The following is a 14,361-nucleotide window of genomic DNA, read 5'->3' as shown; positions in this document are numbered from 1 at the left end:
AAACCAGGTTGGCCTTGAACTCACAGAGGTCCATCTTCCTCTGCCTCCCTTTTGTTGGCTTTGAAAGTGTGCACCACCATGCCTGGCTTATTTGTCTATTTCTTAATGAATGCACAGGTTCATCTCTATGTTATATATCCTGTTTATTTACTTTGTATTGTGTTAAAGATGTGCTTTCACTTTATTTACTTATTTTATTTTATTTTTTGAGACAAGGTTTCTCTTTGTAGCCCTGGCTGTCCTGGAACTCACTTTGTAGAAGCAGGCTGGCCTCAAACTCAGAGATCCACCTGCATCTGCCTCCCGAGTGCTGGGAAAAAGGTGTGCAATGCCACGACTGGCTTTATTTTTAATTTTATTCTTGTATAGTTATGTGTACTTATATGAGTGTATGTTATATGTGTGCAGGTGCCCATGGACCCTGGAGGGGTCGCTGTTTCCACTGGAACTGGAGCTACTAGATGTTGTATACTGCCCACCAAACCAGAGTCCTCTGCCAGAGCAGTTATCACTCACAAGCACTGAGCCAACTCTTCAGACCCTGTCCCGTTTATCATAAGGCTTGATCAGACTTTGTCATGTCTGCAGGCAAGCTTGGACAATGATACATTTAAAAAAATTTAGTTGACTCTATGTGTATGAACATTTTGCCTGTATGTATGTGCACCACCTGTATGTAGGGTCTATGGCGGTAAGAAAAGATTGTCAGGTCCCCTGGAACTGGAGATGGTTGTGAGCCACAATGATGATGTTGTAAATCAAACTTGGGTCCTCTGAAATTGCAGCCAGTGGTCTAAACCATGGAGTCATCTCTCCAGCTCAAATAATTTACTCCCCCCCCTAATCTTTTAGTTTGTTGAGGGCTAGACTTGTAGATGCTAGCAGGGTCTTTGGGTTTCTGTTTCTCATCGTCTGGACCTAAGCTGGCTCATGGCTCCTTTGGAAATGGACAGTTCTTTTTTCTTACACACACATGTGCACAGTGGAGTCACACCCGAGTCCAGGGAATGTTTTCATTTAATCTTTTGTGTGAGTTTGCTTGTCTTTCTGACTTTATACATTGAAACTCTAACTACTAACATGACTGTCTGGAAATCCCGACTTTGAGAAGGTAATTAAAGTGAAATGGTATTTAACTTAAATCTTTTCATTGTTCTTGTTTTAATTTTTATTTATTTTTCATGGCATTGTGCCTGCATATGTCTGCCTGAGGGTGTCAGATCCTCTGGAATTGAAGTTACAGACAGTTGTGAGTCACTATGTGGGTGTTGGGGATTGAACCCAGGTCCTCTGGAACAGTAGCCAGTGCTCTTAACTCCAGAGCCATCTCTCCAGCCCCTTTACTTAAATCTTAATTTAAGTTAACTGAGATGTTTTGTTTTATTTTTCTTTCTTCTAATTTGGTCTTGAGTTCTTTCCTGAGAGTCACTAGTATTCTAAGCCTGCCTTAATGAAGCTCCTGTGTATTACACACTCGTTATACTCTAGTGAGGAGTGGGGACGTGGTTCAGCTGTAGACACCTGCCTGGAATCCCCCAGGGAGGGCCTGGGGAGTGGCTCAGTGGTAGAGCACCTGCCTAGAATCCCCCAGTCAGGGGCTGGGGTGTGGCTCAGTGGTAGAGCACCTGCCTAGAATCCCCCAGTCAGGGGCTGGGGTGTGGCTCAGTGGTAGAGCACCTGCCTAGAATCCCCCAGGGAGGGGCTGGGGAGTGGCTCAGTGGTAGAGCAGTATCTAACATGCACAGGCCCTGGGATCCATGCCCAGAGTCACAAAAATAAAAAACAAACAACAACAAAGGTACAAAAGCACAAATGAATACAATAAAAGTAGCAACATCAGGATAAGACTCTTAGTTTTTCCCCACATTCCCCCGATTGTGATTGCTCACTACACACAGTTCTCCAAGCTGTTACCCTCGGGAGAAACTTATAGGTGCAAGGTACAAGGGATCTGCATTATTGCTCACAATTTCCAAATACGTAGTTAAACAATAAAAATTTCCAAAATTAAAAATAAAGAACAAGCTGGAAGTAGACAGGGTGGTTTCATGGCTGTAATCACAGCACTCGGGAGGTGCAGCGAGAGAGCAAGGGTGTGAGGTGTGAAACCCCAGCACCACACAAAAAAACTGATAGGAACGTGTGCTGTAACCCCAGGGCTGTGGGTGAAAGAAACAAAGGGTCAGTGACCCCTCTAGCCACCAGCCTAACTCCAGGTCCACCACATACAACCTCTTGCATTAAAAAAGAAGACACAATGCAAAAATATGATCTCATTTTTATAAAACTTGATTTATGTGTGTGGTGCATAGAGAGATGTATAAAATGGTGACCTAAGGGTTATAGTGGGTAAGCCTGGGGTAGCTTCATATTTCCATCATTTGCTGTTCATCCTTTAGATGGCCACACTCAGGCTCTCTATCCACACAGCCTCAGGTCCCTCGGGAGCAGTCAGGTGGGACAGACGAAGGACAGAAATAATTCCACTTCATTGCGGACAATGAGCTTCTTTGGGTGGATGTTGTCTGGCAGATCCAAGCTGGAGGTCATTTCCCAGGCATCCACAAAGGCCACTTGGAGACCCACAAAGGCAGCTCGGAGAAACCTGTTCACCTGGAGTGTAAGCCAGTCACTGCCATACACGGATTTGTAGCCAGTATTGGCCAGTTTGATAACCACCAGAGTACTGGGTTCCCGGTCCAGCAGGGCTTTCACAGCTGCCCGAATTCCTGCCAGTCTTCGAGCAATGATGGATGGACGGAAGGTGGTAAAGTGGGCTCCCACACCCAGCACCACCACCGTGGAGGGTCCTCCAGCCAGGCCATGCAGTTCTCTGGCCACAGAGTGCAGGGAGGCCACTGGGGTGCGGAGAGAGCGCAGGGGCCAGCCGTGGGCCCTCCAGTGTAACACTGTCCCCCGAGTGGTGTCCACAGCCATCAGGGGACCTGCCTGATATGTGACATGTAGATCAACTGGCTTCAGGGCTGTTGGAAGGAGGAGAAAGAAAGTATTAACATAGGGGATCAGCAAGATGGCTCAGCCAGTAAAGGCGCTTGATGACTTGAGTTTGAACCTCTAAGATTCATAGATAGAGAATTAGCTCTTGCATGTTGCTCTCTGATCTTCTCACATACACTATAGTACATGATTGTACACACACACACACACACACACACACACACACAGTAGTAAATTTTTAATAATAAATTAGCAGGATTGTGAATAATTTTCTTATACAAATAAAGGTTCTTCTTCCTCTTCTTCCTCTTTTTCTGACATAAGATCTCACTAGGTTGCCCTGACTGGCCTAAAACTCACTATATAGACGAGGTGTCAGAAGCCCATTGTGAGCTGCTATGTAAGTGCTGGTAGTTGAACCCAGGTCCTCTGGAAGAGCAGTCAGTGCTCTTAACCACTGAGCCATCTCTACAGCCACTATATATGAACATTTTTAATCATCCTTATACACATGATCATGTCACTTCTTCCTTCTTTTCTTTTGTAGGACTGGGGAGAGAACCTCGGGCCTCTCAGGTGCTAGACAAGTTCTCTACTACTGAGATACACTCCCTTAGCCCTTCACTGGACCATCAAGGCAAGTGCTCCATCACTTGGGTATGGTAGGGGCATGGCTCAGGGGTAGAGGCCTTGCCTTAGAGGGGCTGGAGGAAGGGTGACTCAGTGGTAGAGGACTTGCTTATAATCTTCTAGTGACACACTCAAGTGTTGCTCAGTGGTAGAAACTTGCTACACAAGTACGAAGACCTGAGTTTGAGCCCCAGGACCCTCATTTTAAAAGAATCAAACATGGTGTCTTGCAGCTGTAATTCTAGAGATGGAGAGATACATATAGGATTTTTGGAGCTTGATGGACAGCCAGCCTAGCCATTTGGAATGTTCTAGGCTAATGAGAGACCTTGTCTCAAATAACGCTCTGTTATGAAGTGTGTGTGTGTGTGTGTGTGTGTGTGTGTGTGTGTGTGTGTGTGTGTGTATGTGTTTTCTGTAGCTCGTGCTAGATTTTAACCTTCTTTGTAGCTGAGAATGGCCTTGAGTTCCTAATATTCCTGCCTCCATCTCTAGAGCACTAGGACTACACGTGTGCACTTCCACACTCACGCTGAAGAAGTATTCATGTCTCCACTTACAGGTGGGACACTGAGATCCTAGAATGTTCAGTATTTTACCATGATCACAATGACGGCAGGAGATGTGGCTCAGCTCATAGAATGCTTGCCTAGTGTGGCTAGGGCTAGTGAGATGACTCCTTAGGTAAAATTCCTGCTGTGCAAGCCTGACCACCTGAGCTCCATTCCTGGAAGGAAGGAAGAGCTGACTTCTTATTGAGAGCTGCTGGTAGCAAAAGACCGTGGGAGTATACAGCAGGTGACAACTAGTGTTCAGAAGGTCAACCTATTAGAACAAAGGGTTCTGTTAGAGGAAACTACCATACAAGGTGTTATGGAATTACTGCCTTTTGAATGAATTGGTTGTTTCTTGTTGTAAACTTCTTGTGTGATAACAGCTACAATTCTCTCCATTTACTGTGCATTTCCATGTATGTGTACATGCAATGTCATGATTGCATCTCAATCTTATGGGCTCACATATTTGTGGATAATCAAGAAGATGGTTTCTTATTTAACTATACAATTTATATGAATAGAAACATACTAAAATATGCTTCATAACAAGGTCTATTGTTCCATGTGGACTGTAGACACCCAGAGGTCTTGTTCTTTACCCTTATCCACTGACAAAGCAAAATTGGCCAGACTAAGTGTCCTTGTAGAACTTTCACAGAGTGGAAATGCAGGTGCCTGGCATTGTTAGATGAAAACTCTTCAGAAGAATTATAGTGAACCAGAGGGATAGTGCAGTGTCTGGCCTTGGCATATCTTAGTCTTTTAAGAGATCAATAGCACATATGTTACCCTAAGCTTCCTTCAATGGCCCCTCCCCACTCTGATTAAAAAAACAGTTAACACTTTGTATTTATTTCTACACCAGTGTTTAATGCAAGATTTTAGGCTCAGTAGAACAATTATATATAGGTCCTGAGATTCAGTGACTAACAGAAAAAGGCTGTTAACTGACTAACCATGTCTGGATATTACTAATCACATAAAATAGTACACATATTCTTTGCCTTTTCCTTAAATCACTCATTGGTTTAGTTTCTTCTCTTGTAACCATTGTAGCTATCCCTTTAAGAGATAGCCAGAACTTTTTACAGCCTACAGCTGTTGTCAGTCACCAATTAAGTTGACCAAGTCTTTGCCAAGTGTGACTCTTATCAGAACACTTGTCCTTGAGAGTTTACTTTGTAGTTTTTACGAACAAGTTGTGATTGAATGGAGATATATATATGCTTGAGGGACAAAAAAGGAGGAAGGTGGTAAGAACTAGGTAGAATAATGAGAGAACAGCAGGAGGGACTGAGATGAGCTAATATGAGAACAGAAAAGAACCTGTGTAGATAGAATTGATTTAGAAGAATAAAGCGAATGGACTAAAGAACTCAGTGTGCTTAGATTCATTTCACATCCCTCAGATCAATATCCTAGATGCTTTTAGCTTCTGTTCTGGACCCTGGTAGAAATCTCCTCAGGGCAGGCACCTGTGGAGAATTCGTTAACTTCTCAAAGTCTCTATACATGTTCCATGACACATGCACAGCTTTGAACACACTTATCACACACACACACACACACACACACACACACACACACACACACACACACACACACACACACACTCCTAGATGGGCTTAGTGGTGTATGCCTTTAATTCTAGCAGTTAGGATGCTCAGGCAGGTGGATTTTGTGAGCTTGAAGCCAGCCTGATACCCATAGTGAGTTCCGGGCCAACCAGGACTACATAGTAAGACCCTGTCTCATAGAACAAAGAAGGTATCACACTCCTTCACTTACCTGCCTTTCAGGAAGGCCCAGCATCCTGCCATACCTTTCTACTGAGCATGGGAGTCTCCTTCAATACAAGTGCTTTCTGGCTTTTCCATCATGAGTCCTCACAGGCCCCCCTCTCCCCTCATGGTCACTCACAGGGCACTGTGTCTCGCAGATACTCCCACCACTGCCGAAGTGTGGAATCCCCCATCATGTAGACGATGCGGCCAGCCAGGCAGTTCAGGATGCTGTCCACAGTGGGGAAAGAGCGGCTAGAACAGAACGTGGAATGCCATCTGTCTCGGTGGTAGAAGCCAGAGGGTTTTGGAGACAGGTGGCCAGGGCGGCATGGGGGCCTTGAGGGCAGGGCTATAGGACACAGAAAAGCAGAGAAGATTAAACAAACAAAACAATGAACGTTTTATAAAATATCAGGCATTCTTTATAGTTTATTTGTATTTTTTTTGCATTTGTTTATTTGTGTGCAGGTGTGTGAATGCCACAGTACACATGTGGCAGACAGAGGGCAGCTTTTGGGAGTCAGTCTTTTCCTTTCACTGTGTATGTTCCAGGGTTTGAACTCAGGTCATCAACCTTGGCAGCAAGCCCCTTTGCACACTGAACCACTTCAGTGATCCAGTCAGGCATTCTTCTACATACTTTATATGAAGCACATCAATACACTCTTACAGGCCCTGTGATGTCCTATTATGGAGTGTGTGTATGTGTGTGTGTGTGTGTGTGTGTGTGTGTGTGTACACATGGGTGTTTGAAACAGTCTTATGTAGCTCATGATTGCCTTTAACTTCCTATGTAGCCAAGAATGGCCTTGACTTCCTAATCCTCCTGCCTTGACCTCTAGAGTGCTGGGACTCCAGGTGTGCATCTCCACACTCATGATGTAGCCCTGTTCACATCTCTACTTATGGATGGGGACACTGAGATCGTAGAATGCTAAGTGATTTACTGTGATCAAGAACAAGGAAGATGGGCCAGGCATAGTAACTCATGTCTTTGGGGAGGCAGAGGCAGATGTCTATGAAGTCAAGGCCAGCCTGGTCTACACAGCAAGTTACAGACCAGCCAAGGCTATGTAGTGAGACACTGTCTCAAAACCAACTAATGAACAAAAAGACCATAAATGGCTGTAGGTGCAGCTGAGTCTGTAGGATACTTACCTACAGGAAGTAGTAGGAAAGAGTTCGTAGAAGTACCTTTCTACTAAGCATGGGAATATAGCCTTCCCTGCAAGTGTTGCCTGGTTTTTCCATCATGAGACCTCACTGGCCACCCTCTCCCGTCACAGTCACTAACAGGGCACTGTGTCTCAAAGGTACTCTGGGTTCAAGTCTCATCAGTGAATAAACCAATTCTGTCAGCTTCTGGCCTGTAACTCAGGAAGTGGAGGCAAAAGGATAAGAAATTTGAAGTTGTGGCCACAAGATGGCTCAGTGGGTAAAGGTGTTTGCTGTGCCAGCCGAGACTTGAGTTCTGCTCCCCAGGGCTCACGTAATGGTAGAAGGTGAGAACTGACTCCACAGAGTTTTTCTCTGACCTCACACACACTCATCATGGCGCACATGTGTGACCACACTAACACCCCATATACACACATATAATAACCATAAACAGATAATTAATGTTTAAAAGCCATCAAGATGTCTCCAAAACTAAGTTTGACGGCCTGAATTTGATCTTGAGAATCACATGGTCGGGGGAGAAAATCCATTTCTGCAAATTGCCCTCTGATTTCCACACCTTTACTGTGCCATGCATGGCTACACACACTCAAACACACACACACACATACACACACACACACACACACACACACACACACACACAGTGTAAAACATTTTTTCAATTAAAAAAGTTCAAGTTCATCCTTGGCTACATAGCAGGTTCAAGGCCTACCTGTGTTAACTAAGACTCTGTTTCAAAAGAAAAGCACCAGGTGTGGTGGCACACACCTTTAATACAAGCACTTAAAGGGCAGAAGAGGGTGGATGCCTGTGAGTTCAAGGCTAACCTGTTACACACACCTGCTAGGGCTGCACTGTGGGACCCTATCTAAAACAACAAAAAGTTCAATTGAACAACTACAAAAACCCACCCAAAACTAGCGATTAGAAGCAGTATGAAGAGGAGATGAAATGACCCCCTGCAGACCAAGGCCGTGTACTGATTCATTTCTGCATTCAGTGCTTAGGCCCCCTGTCTCCACGACACACCAGGAAAGGTTGAAGGGGAGCCAAAAGGACACAGAGTCAAGGTGCAGGGTGAGCTGCCAAAAAGATCCACATGACTGACTGTTCAACCTGCTCCTCAGAAGATAAAGCCGGAATCCCAAAAGACCCCTTCAAAGTAGGGAGAAAGTACCCAAAGGGAGAGGAGGAAAGCTGGTGTTGGCATGGAAGGGAAGAAGCAGCTCAGCTGGGAGGGTGCTCGTCCAGCATCCATGAAGCACTGGGTTTGATTCTAAGTTTGAATTTAATACCAGGTGATGCTGTGGAATAATCCTTCTGTGAAGATGTGAAGACGTGTTGATGTGAAGATGTGTTGCTCTCATTTATAATAATAAAAAGCTGATTGGTGGATGGCTGGGCAGGACTTTCGGGGCAGAGAGAATGGTGGGGAGACGGGTGGAGTAGGAGGAGACGTCATGAGATGCAGGACAAACAGCATGGGAACTAGTACATGAGGGAAACGAGCCTTGGGACAGCACATAGATGAACAGAAATGGATTAATTTAAGTTTTAAGGACTAGTTAATGACAAACTGAGCTACTGGTCAAGCATTTATAATAAATAATAAGTCTCTGTGGGGTTAATTGGGGAGTAGCTGGCGGGTCAGAGCTGATCAGTGGTCTAGCTGATCAGTAGGTCTGCCTACAAGGTGAGTCCAGACTTGAACTTCTGGTCCTCCTATTTCCAGAGTGCCAAAATAGTAGGTATGCACCACACCGCCCAGTAGAAGATGGATTTACCCTTAGTGTTCTTTTGATTTCTTTTAACTTTCGTGCATGTGTGTTTTTTGTCTGAGTGCCAGTGCCTGCTGGAGCCAGATAGAGGGTATTGAATTCCCAAAGGCTGAAGTCACAGGCAGTTGTGGGTCACCCAACATGAAGTTGGGAACTACACTCAGGTCTTTTGGAAGAGTAACAAGAGTTCTTAACCTCAGAGTGATCTCTCCAGCCCCTTGCTATCTTAGTCATCTGTCCTGACATCCTTAAAGTTAAAAATTTGTCTTCAAGGAGGTGATGGGTATGTGTCTACTACGGATTGTGGAGATGTCTTCAAGAGTTTACACTTGTAAATTCAAGACATTGTCTATATTATATAGTGTAGCTGTTTGTATGTTTATTATAACCTCCTCAATAAAACATTTTAATATTTTTTTTCTTATCAGTGCTAGGGATGACATCCTGTGCCTTGCCCAAGCTAGGCAAGTGCTCTCCCATTAAGTCTTATCTGCAGCCTACTGAATGGGTTTATAAGATGCTCAATGACACACAGGGATAGCATTTGAAGCCAGGAAACATACTGTTACAGCCCCAGTACTAACCACTGTACCACACTTCCCTGGCAGGAAAGAGGTAAAAGTCATAGAATAAAATCCATCTGAGGGCTGGGGAGATGGCTCAGTGGGAGATGTACAAGCATGTGCAAGGGTGAGGGCCTAAGCTTGCCCCCTAGAACATGTGTAAACACTGGGTGTGCAATGCCTGGAACCCAAGAACCTCGGGAGATGGAGATGGGGATCCCAGGGCCTCACTGACCAGCCAGCCTAGCTTCAACAGCAGTCTCCAGGCTCCATGAGAGACTCTGTCTCAAAACATATTTATATTTATTTATGTGACCCCATGTTTATAGTGCTAGAACACTGACCTGCTACCTGGGTCCTTCCTGTGTATACCTGGAACCCTTCCTCCAGCCTGGGGCTGATGGCTGGCAACCAGCACCTTGTCTGGCAGGAGTGGTGCCCACACATGGAAACAGCTCAAGCACCTCCCTCAGTGACCGTCCATTGGGGATTAGAGGATGTTTGGGATGGGTTGGAACTCCGGCCCAGGCCTTCCAAGTGGCTGGACACAGGCATCCCAAGGCCACATGGCTGGCCACTTGGATCCTTGTGCCTGAGGCTCTAGGCCCACTCTTGCCTCCTCTAGTGGCACTGGTGTACTCTGGCCAAGAGCATAAAGCAACTGTGGGCAATGTTCTTTAGTGACTGAACAAAGTTTCTACAAAAACTTCATCTACAGAGAGAGAGTGAGAAAGGGAGAGGGAGGGAGGGAGAGAGAGAGAGAGAGAGAGAGAGAGAGAGAGAGAGAGAGAGAGAGAATCTCATGTGGACTCTCAAGTACCACCCTGAAGCCAGCTGCTGGGGAGGACCTCATAGATCTTCCGTCTTCCCCTTCAGCTTCACCTTTGCTTGGCAGATGAAGACGGATCCAGGGGTCCCTTACTTCTTTGATGGAGGCACCAATGCCTTCCATCTCTTTCTTTCTGTGGAAGTAGCAAGGGGGAAGCTGGGTCCCTCTGAATCCTGTGAGTGCTTGCTTAGTCAAGGCCACTCAGCTGGTCACTATGAAAACACGGTCCTGGGAACCTCTATACCAATAACATGTGCACTGGCCCTCCCCTGCTTGCTGGCTGTGGCCTGAAAGATCGGAAATAGCTGCCTCCTGCTTGAGCTCTGTCCACCGCCACCCAGTCACCCTTGGGCTGGATGGACCCCAATTCTCCTCTCTAATCATTATCAGTTAACAAATCACTGCCAACTGAAACCACTTTCCCTGCAGAAAAAAAAAACCCATAATATAACTTAAATGAAACAAAATATGATAGAGAATAATTGGGGAGAACATTCTGATCTCTACCTAGGCTCATATACTTCTTCACATTAGAGTGAACCCACACCAATACAACACACACACACACACACACACACACACACACACACACACACACACACACACACACCAAATCAAAAAGCCTCCAATCCATCTCAGGTGATGACGATCCCTACCACCACCTTTATATTACAGCTTCACTCACCCACATTCCTCATGTTCCCAGTGGCTGCTGGTGTCACCAGGATTGGAGATATGCCTGAAGGGAGTGGCTGGTCAGTCACATTCCTGAAGAAACACTGAGTGTGAACTTTGAGGGAGGTTGACCAGGTGAAAATTTGATTTTCAAGAGCATACCATGATTGACTGGTTGTCTCTCCTCTGCCTAATCTCAGGTCACTACAATCTAGTGAGCACTGACAGGGCAATTGTAACAGTTAGGAGAAATACACAACAAAGAGAACAATCTTATCAGTTCAGTAATAGTCAAGGTAACCAAAGGGCCATGTAGTTCTCCTTTGTAATAAACCCAGTACCACAGGAAGTGCGAAGGTATAATTTCCCCAGCACTAGATTCTAGAAAGAACATTAAATTTTGTTATTGTTGTTACACCAACAGTCAGTAGGGAATATAACAATACCCCCCACCCCACTCAGACCCTGATTGCCTTTTTGACACACGAAGTAATGCTCATGTATCCCAGGCTGGACTTGTAGTCACTATGCAGCCAAGGATGTCCTTGAACTCTTGAGTTTTCTGCCACCATTACAAGGTCACCCTCAACCACACGAGGAACACAAGAACTCTGAGCTGCAGGAATTTCTAAATAATGATGTCAGTGGGATGGTTCAGCATGTAAAGGTGCTCGCTGCCAAACCTGACAAACTGAGTTTGATACCTGGTCCCACATAAAGGAAGGAGTGAACTGACTTCCTCAAGTTGTCTTCTGACCTGCACATAGCTCTGGTTAGGATTGGGACACATGCACTATTCTAGATTTCTTACCCGGCCAGCAGGTCTTCATCATGTGGTGTGGTCACGTTCAGGTAACTTCCACTCGAGTGGCCGACTAAAGCATTGCAGGGTAAAGTAGAGGGTTGAGCACAGAACCAGTCCTCCCCAGAAACCACATCCCTGTACTGGCAGGTGGGCCCTTTGGCTCCAGTTGACTGGGGGTCCACATTGCAGATAACAGTCTCTTGAATGCCGTTCCTTCCTTGGAAATATCCTCTAAAGTCAACAGTGGCCCGTTTTTCTCTCCAGATTCTCTGCAGGACCCCAACTGCCTCGCTGGAGTGGATCAGCCTCACTTGCACCTGAGCCCATCCAGCCCAGAGCAGAGGGAAGGACAAGAGGTACCTGCCATTCTCCAGATCCTTCACCTCCCCTGGGACTCCTGCTTTCAATTCCCGGCTCAGGAGCTTTGCCCGAAACAGATCTCCACCATGAGTCTTGGGCCTACCTTGGTGATCCCTAGCCACAAGGATGGCCTCTAGGTTACTTCCCAGAGTATAGCTGGCCTGCACAGGACCTTTCAATCTGTAAGTGGAGGTTTTGGGGCTGGTAGAAGCCAAAAAGTGATCCCTGTTTCCATCAGTTGTAGGCCAATATAGAAGGCTGGTCAGGTTGGTGAGTTCTTGAGAGAGAGAGTCCCAGTCTTTGGGCTTAGAGGTATATTTAGAGGCAGGATGGGGTAGTGGGAGCCAATGGTTCCTGGGCTCAGGCCACGACATCACGAGATAGAACACCTGTGGGTAAAGAAAGAGGAATATACCAGTGTGGTGTATGTGCCATATTTTTTTCCTGGAAGGAGGTATTGCATTTGGCCAAGTGGCACCTAGGAGTCCTACCTGCTTGTGTCATCTGTCTGTCATTCAAAAGCCTGGCATTTGAGTCGCCATGACCTTTCTCTGAAACAAACAACTCAGGATGGGATGATACTGTTACTAGACTATCTGGGGAGTCCCACTGGAGTGGCCACATGTTACCAGGGAAATTGAGGTCCTTGCTGTTCTTCTTCTTCTTCTTCTTCTTCTTCTTCTTCTTCTTCTTCTTCTTCTTCTTCTTCTTCTTCTTCTTCTTCTTCTTCTCTTCTTCTTCTTCCTCTTCTTCCTCCTCCTCTCCTCCTCCTGTTCTCCTCCCTTTTCTTCTCCTCCTCCTTCTGTTTTCTTCTTCTTCTCCTTCTTCTACTTTCTCCTTCTTGTTTTATCTTCATCAGATTTATATGTATGAATGTTTTGCTTGCATAAATATATATGTAGCACATACATACTTGGTGCCCAAGCAGACCAGAAGGGGGCAATGGATCACCTGGAACCAGACCTACAAATGGCTGAAAGCTGTCACATGGGTGCCGGCAGCCGAACCCATATACTGTAGAAGAGCAGACAGTTTGCTTAACCACTGAGCCATTTCCCTAGCTACAAACACCCCTTAGGTATTTTCTTTTTAAACAGTGTGTATATGTGCAGACAAACTATTGTACTGGAACACTATAGCCTACATGTGAAGGTCAGAGGACAATTTGTAAGGTCATTTCTCTCCTTCCACCATTTCTGGGGTATCAAATTCAGGTCATGAGGTTCGGTAACTAGCCCCCTTACACCTGCTGAGCCATCTTGCTGATCCCAGTGTTGACATTATCTGACATGCTGGAGAACAGTAGCATTGATGCTTACAGACTCTGTAGACCCAAGAACTTAAAAACCTAAACTGGCAGTGGCGAGACAGAACCAAGAGAATCTCATTGTGTACATTGGTAGATCACAAGGCTTGAAGGTAGGTAGGACTAAGAAAATGGGGTTAAGGAGGGTCAGGAAATGCATTGTATGAAAGTTTACCTAAATAGTAAGTTCATGGATATGGAAAGTACATACTACAAGTATATAAATGCTACTAAAATTGACATGTACATTACATACACTGAGGATCAAAATCCTAATCCTTTGTATGTGTGTTTGTAAATTATAAGATGATTATGACATTTGTAAACATGATATAAGACCAGGTATTGCGTATTTGTGGTCCCAGCACTTGGGAGGCCTGGGCAGGAAGATCAGTAGTTTCAGGTCATTCTTGGTTAAAGGACAGCCTTTGTGGAGGAGTGGAGGAAGGCCTGAGTGAATGTGTGTCTTGAGTGGATGTGTGCTGTTGACATGGGCACAGTCATGTCAAGACACATTCCCAATGTCTCAAACCCATGGGAAATTGGTAAAGCCTTCCCCATGCTAGGCTCAGAGAAATGGCAAAACCTTTCCTCCTGGTCTGAGTGTAAATGTTGATAGTGTGTGTCCATCTTAGCTTCCTCCCCTAAGATGTTTACTATCTGAAGACTGCTCCCTTACAGAGACAGCTCCTATCAAGACTTCCTTGTTGAGCTGTCTACAATAAACCTACCTCCTTGTTCAGCTGTGTGCAACAACCCCACCTCTGTATTTGACTGTATAGAAAAAGTTTGGTGAGCTCTCTGGGTGCTGTGATTTCTCCACCAGAGAGCCCAATCCACTAGATCCCAGATTTCCTGTGTGTCCGTGTGTTTATCTTTTTATTCATCCCTAACCCCACCCAGATAGGTCAGTTGCTGAGGCCACTCACGGATA

The 14,361-nt window shown here is 45.4% G+C and overlaps 1 protein-coding gene across 1 annotated transcript; it reads right to left on the bottom strand.

Annotated features, from left to right (window-relative positions):
- Window positions 1–2,357: 2,357 nt before the first annotated feature.
- On the bottom strand, window positions 2,358–12,502 carry LOC128120627 (NXPE family member 3-like). Its single transcript, XM_052754784.1, has 4 exons — window positions 11,768–12,502; window positions 10,967–11,049; window positions 6,066–6,278; window positions 2,358–2,984 (listed from the first exon to the last, which is right to left on the bottom strand). Exons 1-4 carry the CDS (start codon window positions 12,493–12,495, stop codon window positions 2,452–2,454), a joined length of 1,557 nt encoding a protein of 518 aa, XP_052610744.1. The 5' UTR covers window positions 12,496–12,502; the 3' UTR covers window positions 2,358–2,451.
- Window positions 12,503–14,361: the final 1,859 nt, after the last annotated feature.

The sequence above is a fragment of the Peromyscus californicus genome, unplaced genomic scaffold, assembly GCF_007827085.1.
Source record: "Peromyscus californicus insignis strain IS unplaced genomic scaffold, ASM782708v3 Scaffold_2__1_contigs__length_46816999, whole genome shotgun sequence".
NCBI lineage: Eukaryota > Metazoa > Chordata > Mammalia > Rodentia > Cricetidae > Peromyscus > Peromyscus californicus.
The sequence above is the reverse complement of the archived record's forward strand: the minus strand, read 5'-3'. Positions and strand labels throughout refer to the sequence as shown.

What these genes read in the sequence shown, in the direction of transcription:
- LOC128120627 (XM_052754784.1), bottom strand. Translation starts at nt 12,495, where the DNA reads ATGTCGTGGCCTGAGCCCAGGAACCATTGGCTCCCACTACCCCATCCT. An exon ending in GATGAAGACCTGCTGGCCGG is followed by an intron (nt 11,050 to 11,767) that starts GTAAGAAATCTA and finishes GTGTTTCTTCAG; the next exon opens with GAATGTGACTGACCAGCCAC. An exon ending in TCTGCGAGACACAGTGCCCT is followed by an intron (nt 2,985 to 6,065) that starts GTGAGTGACCAT and finishes TCCTTCCAACAG; the next exon opens with CCCTGAAGCCAGTTGATCTA.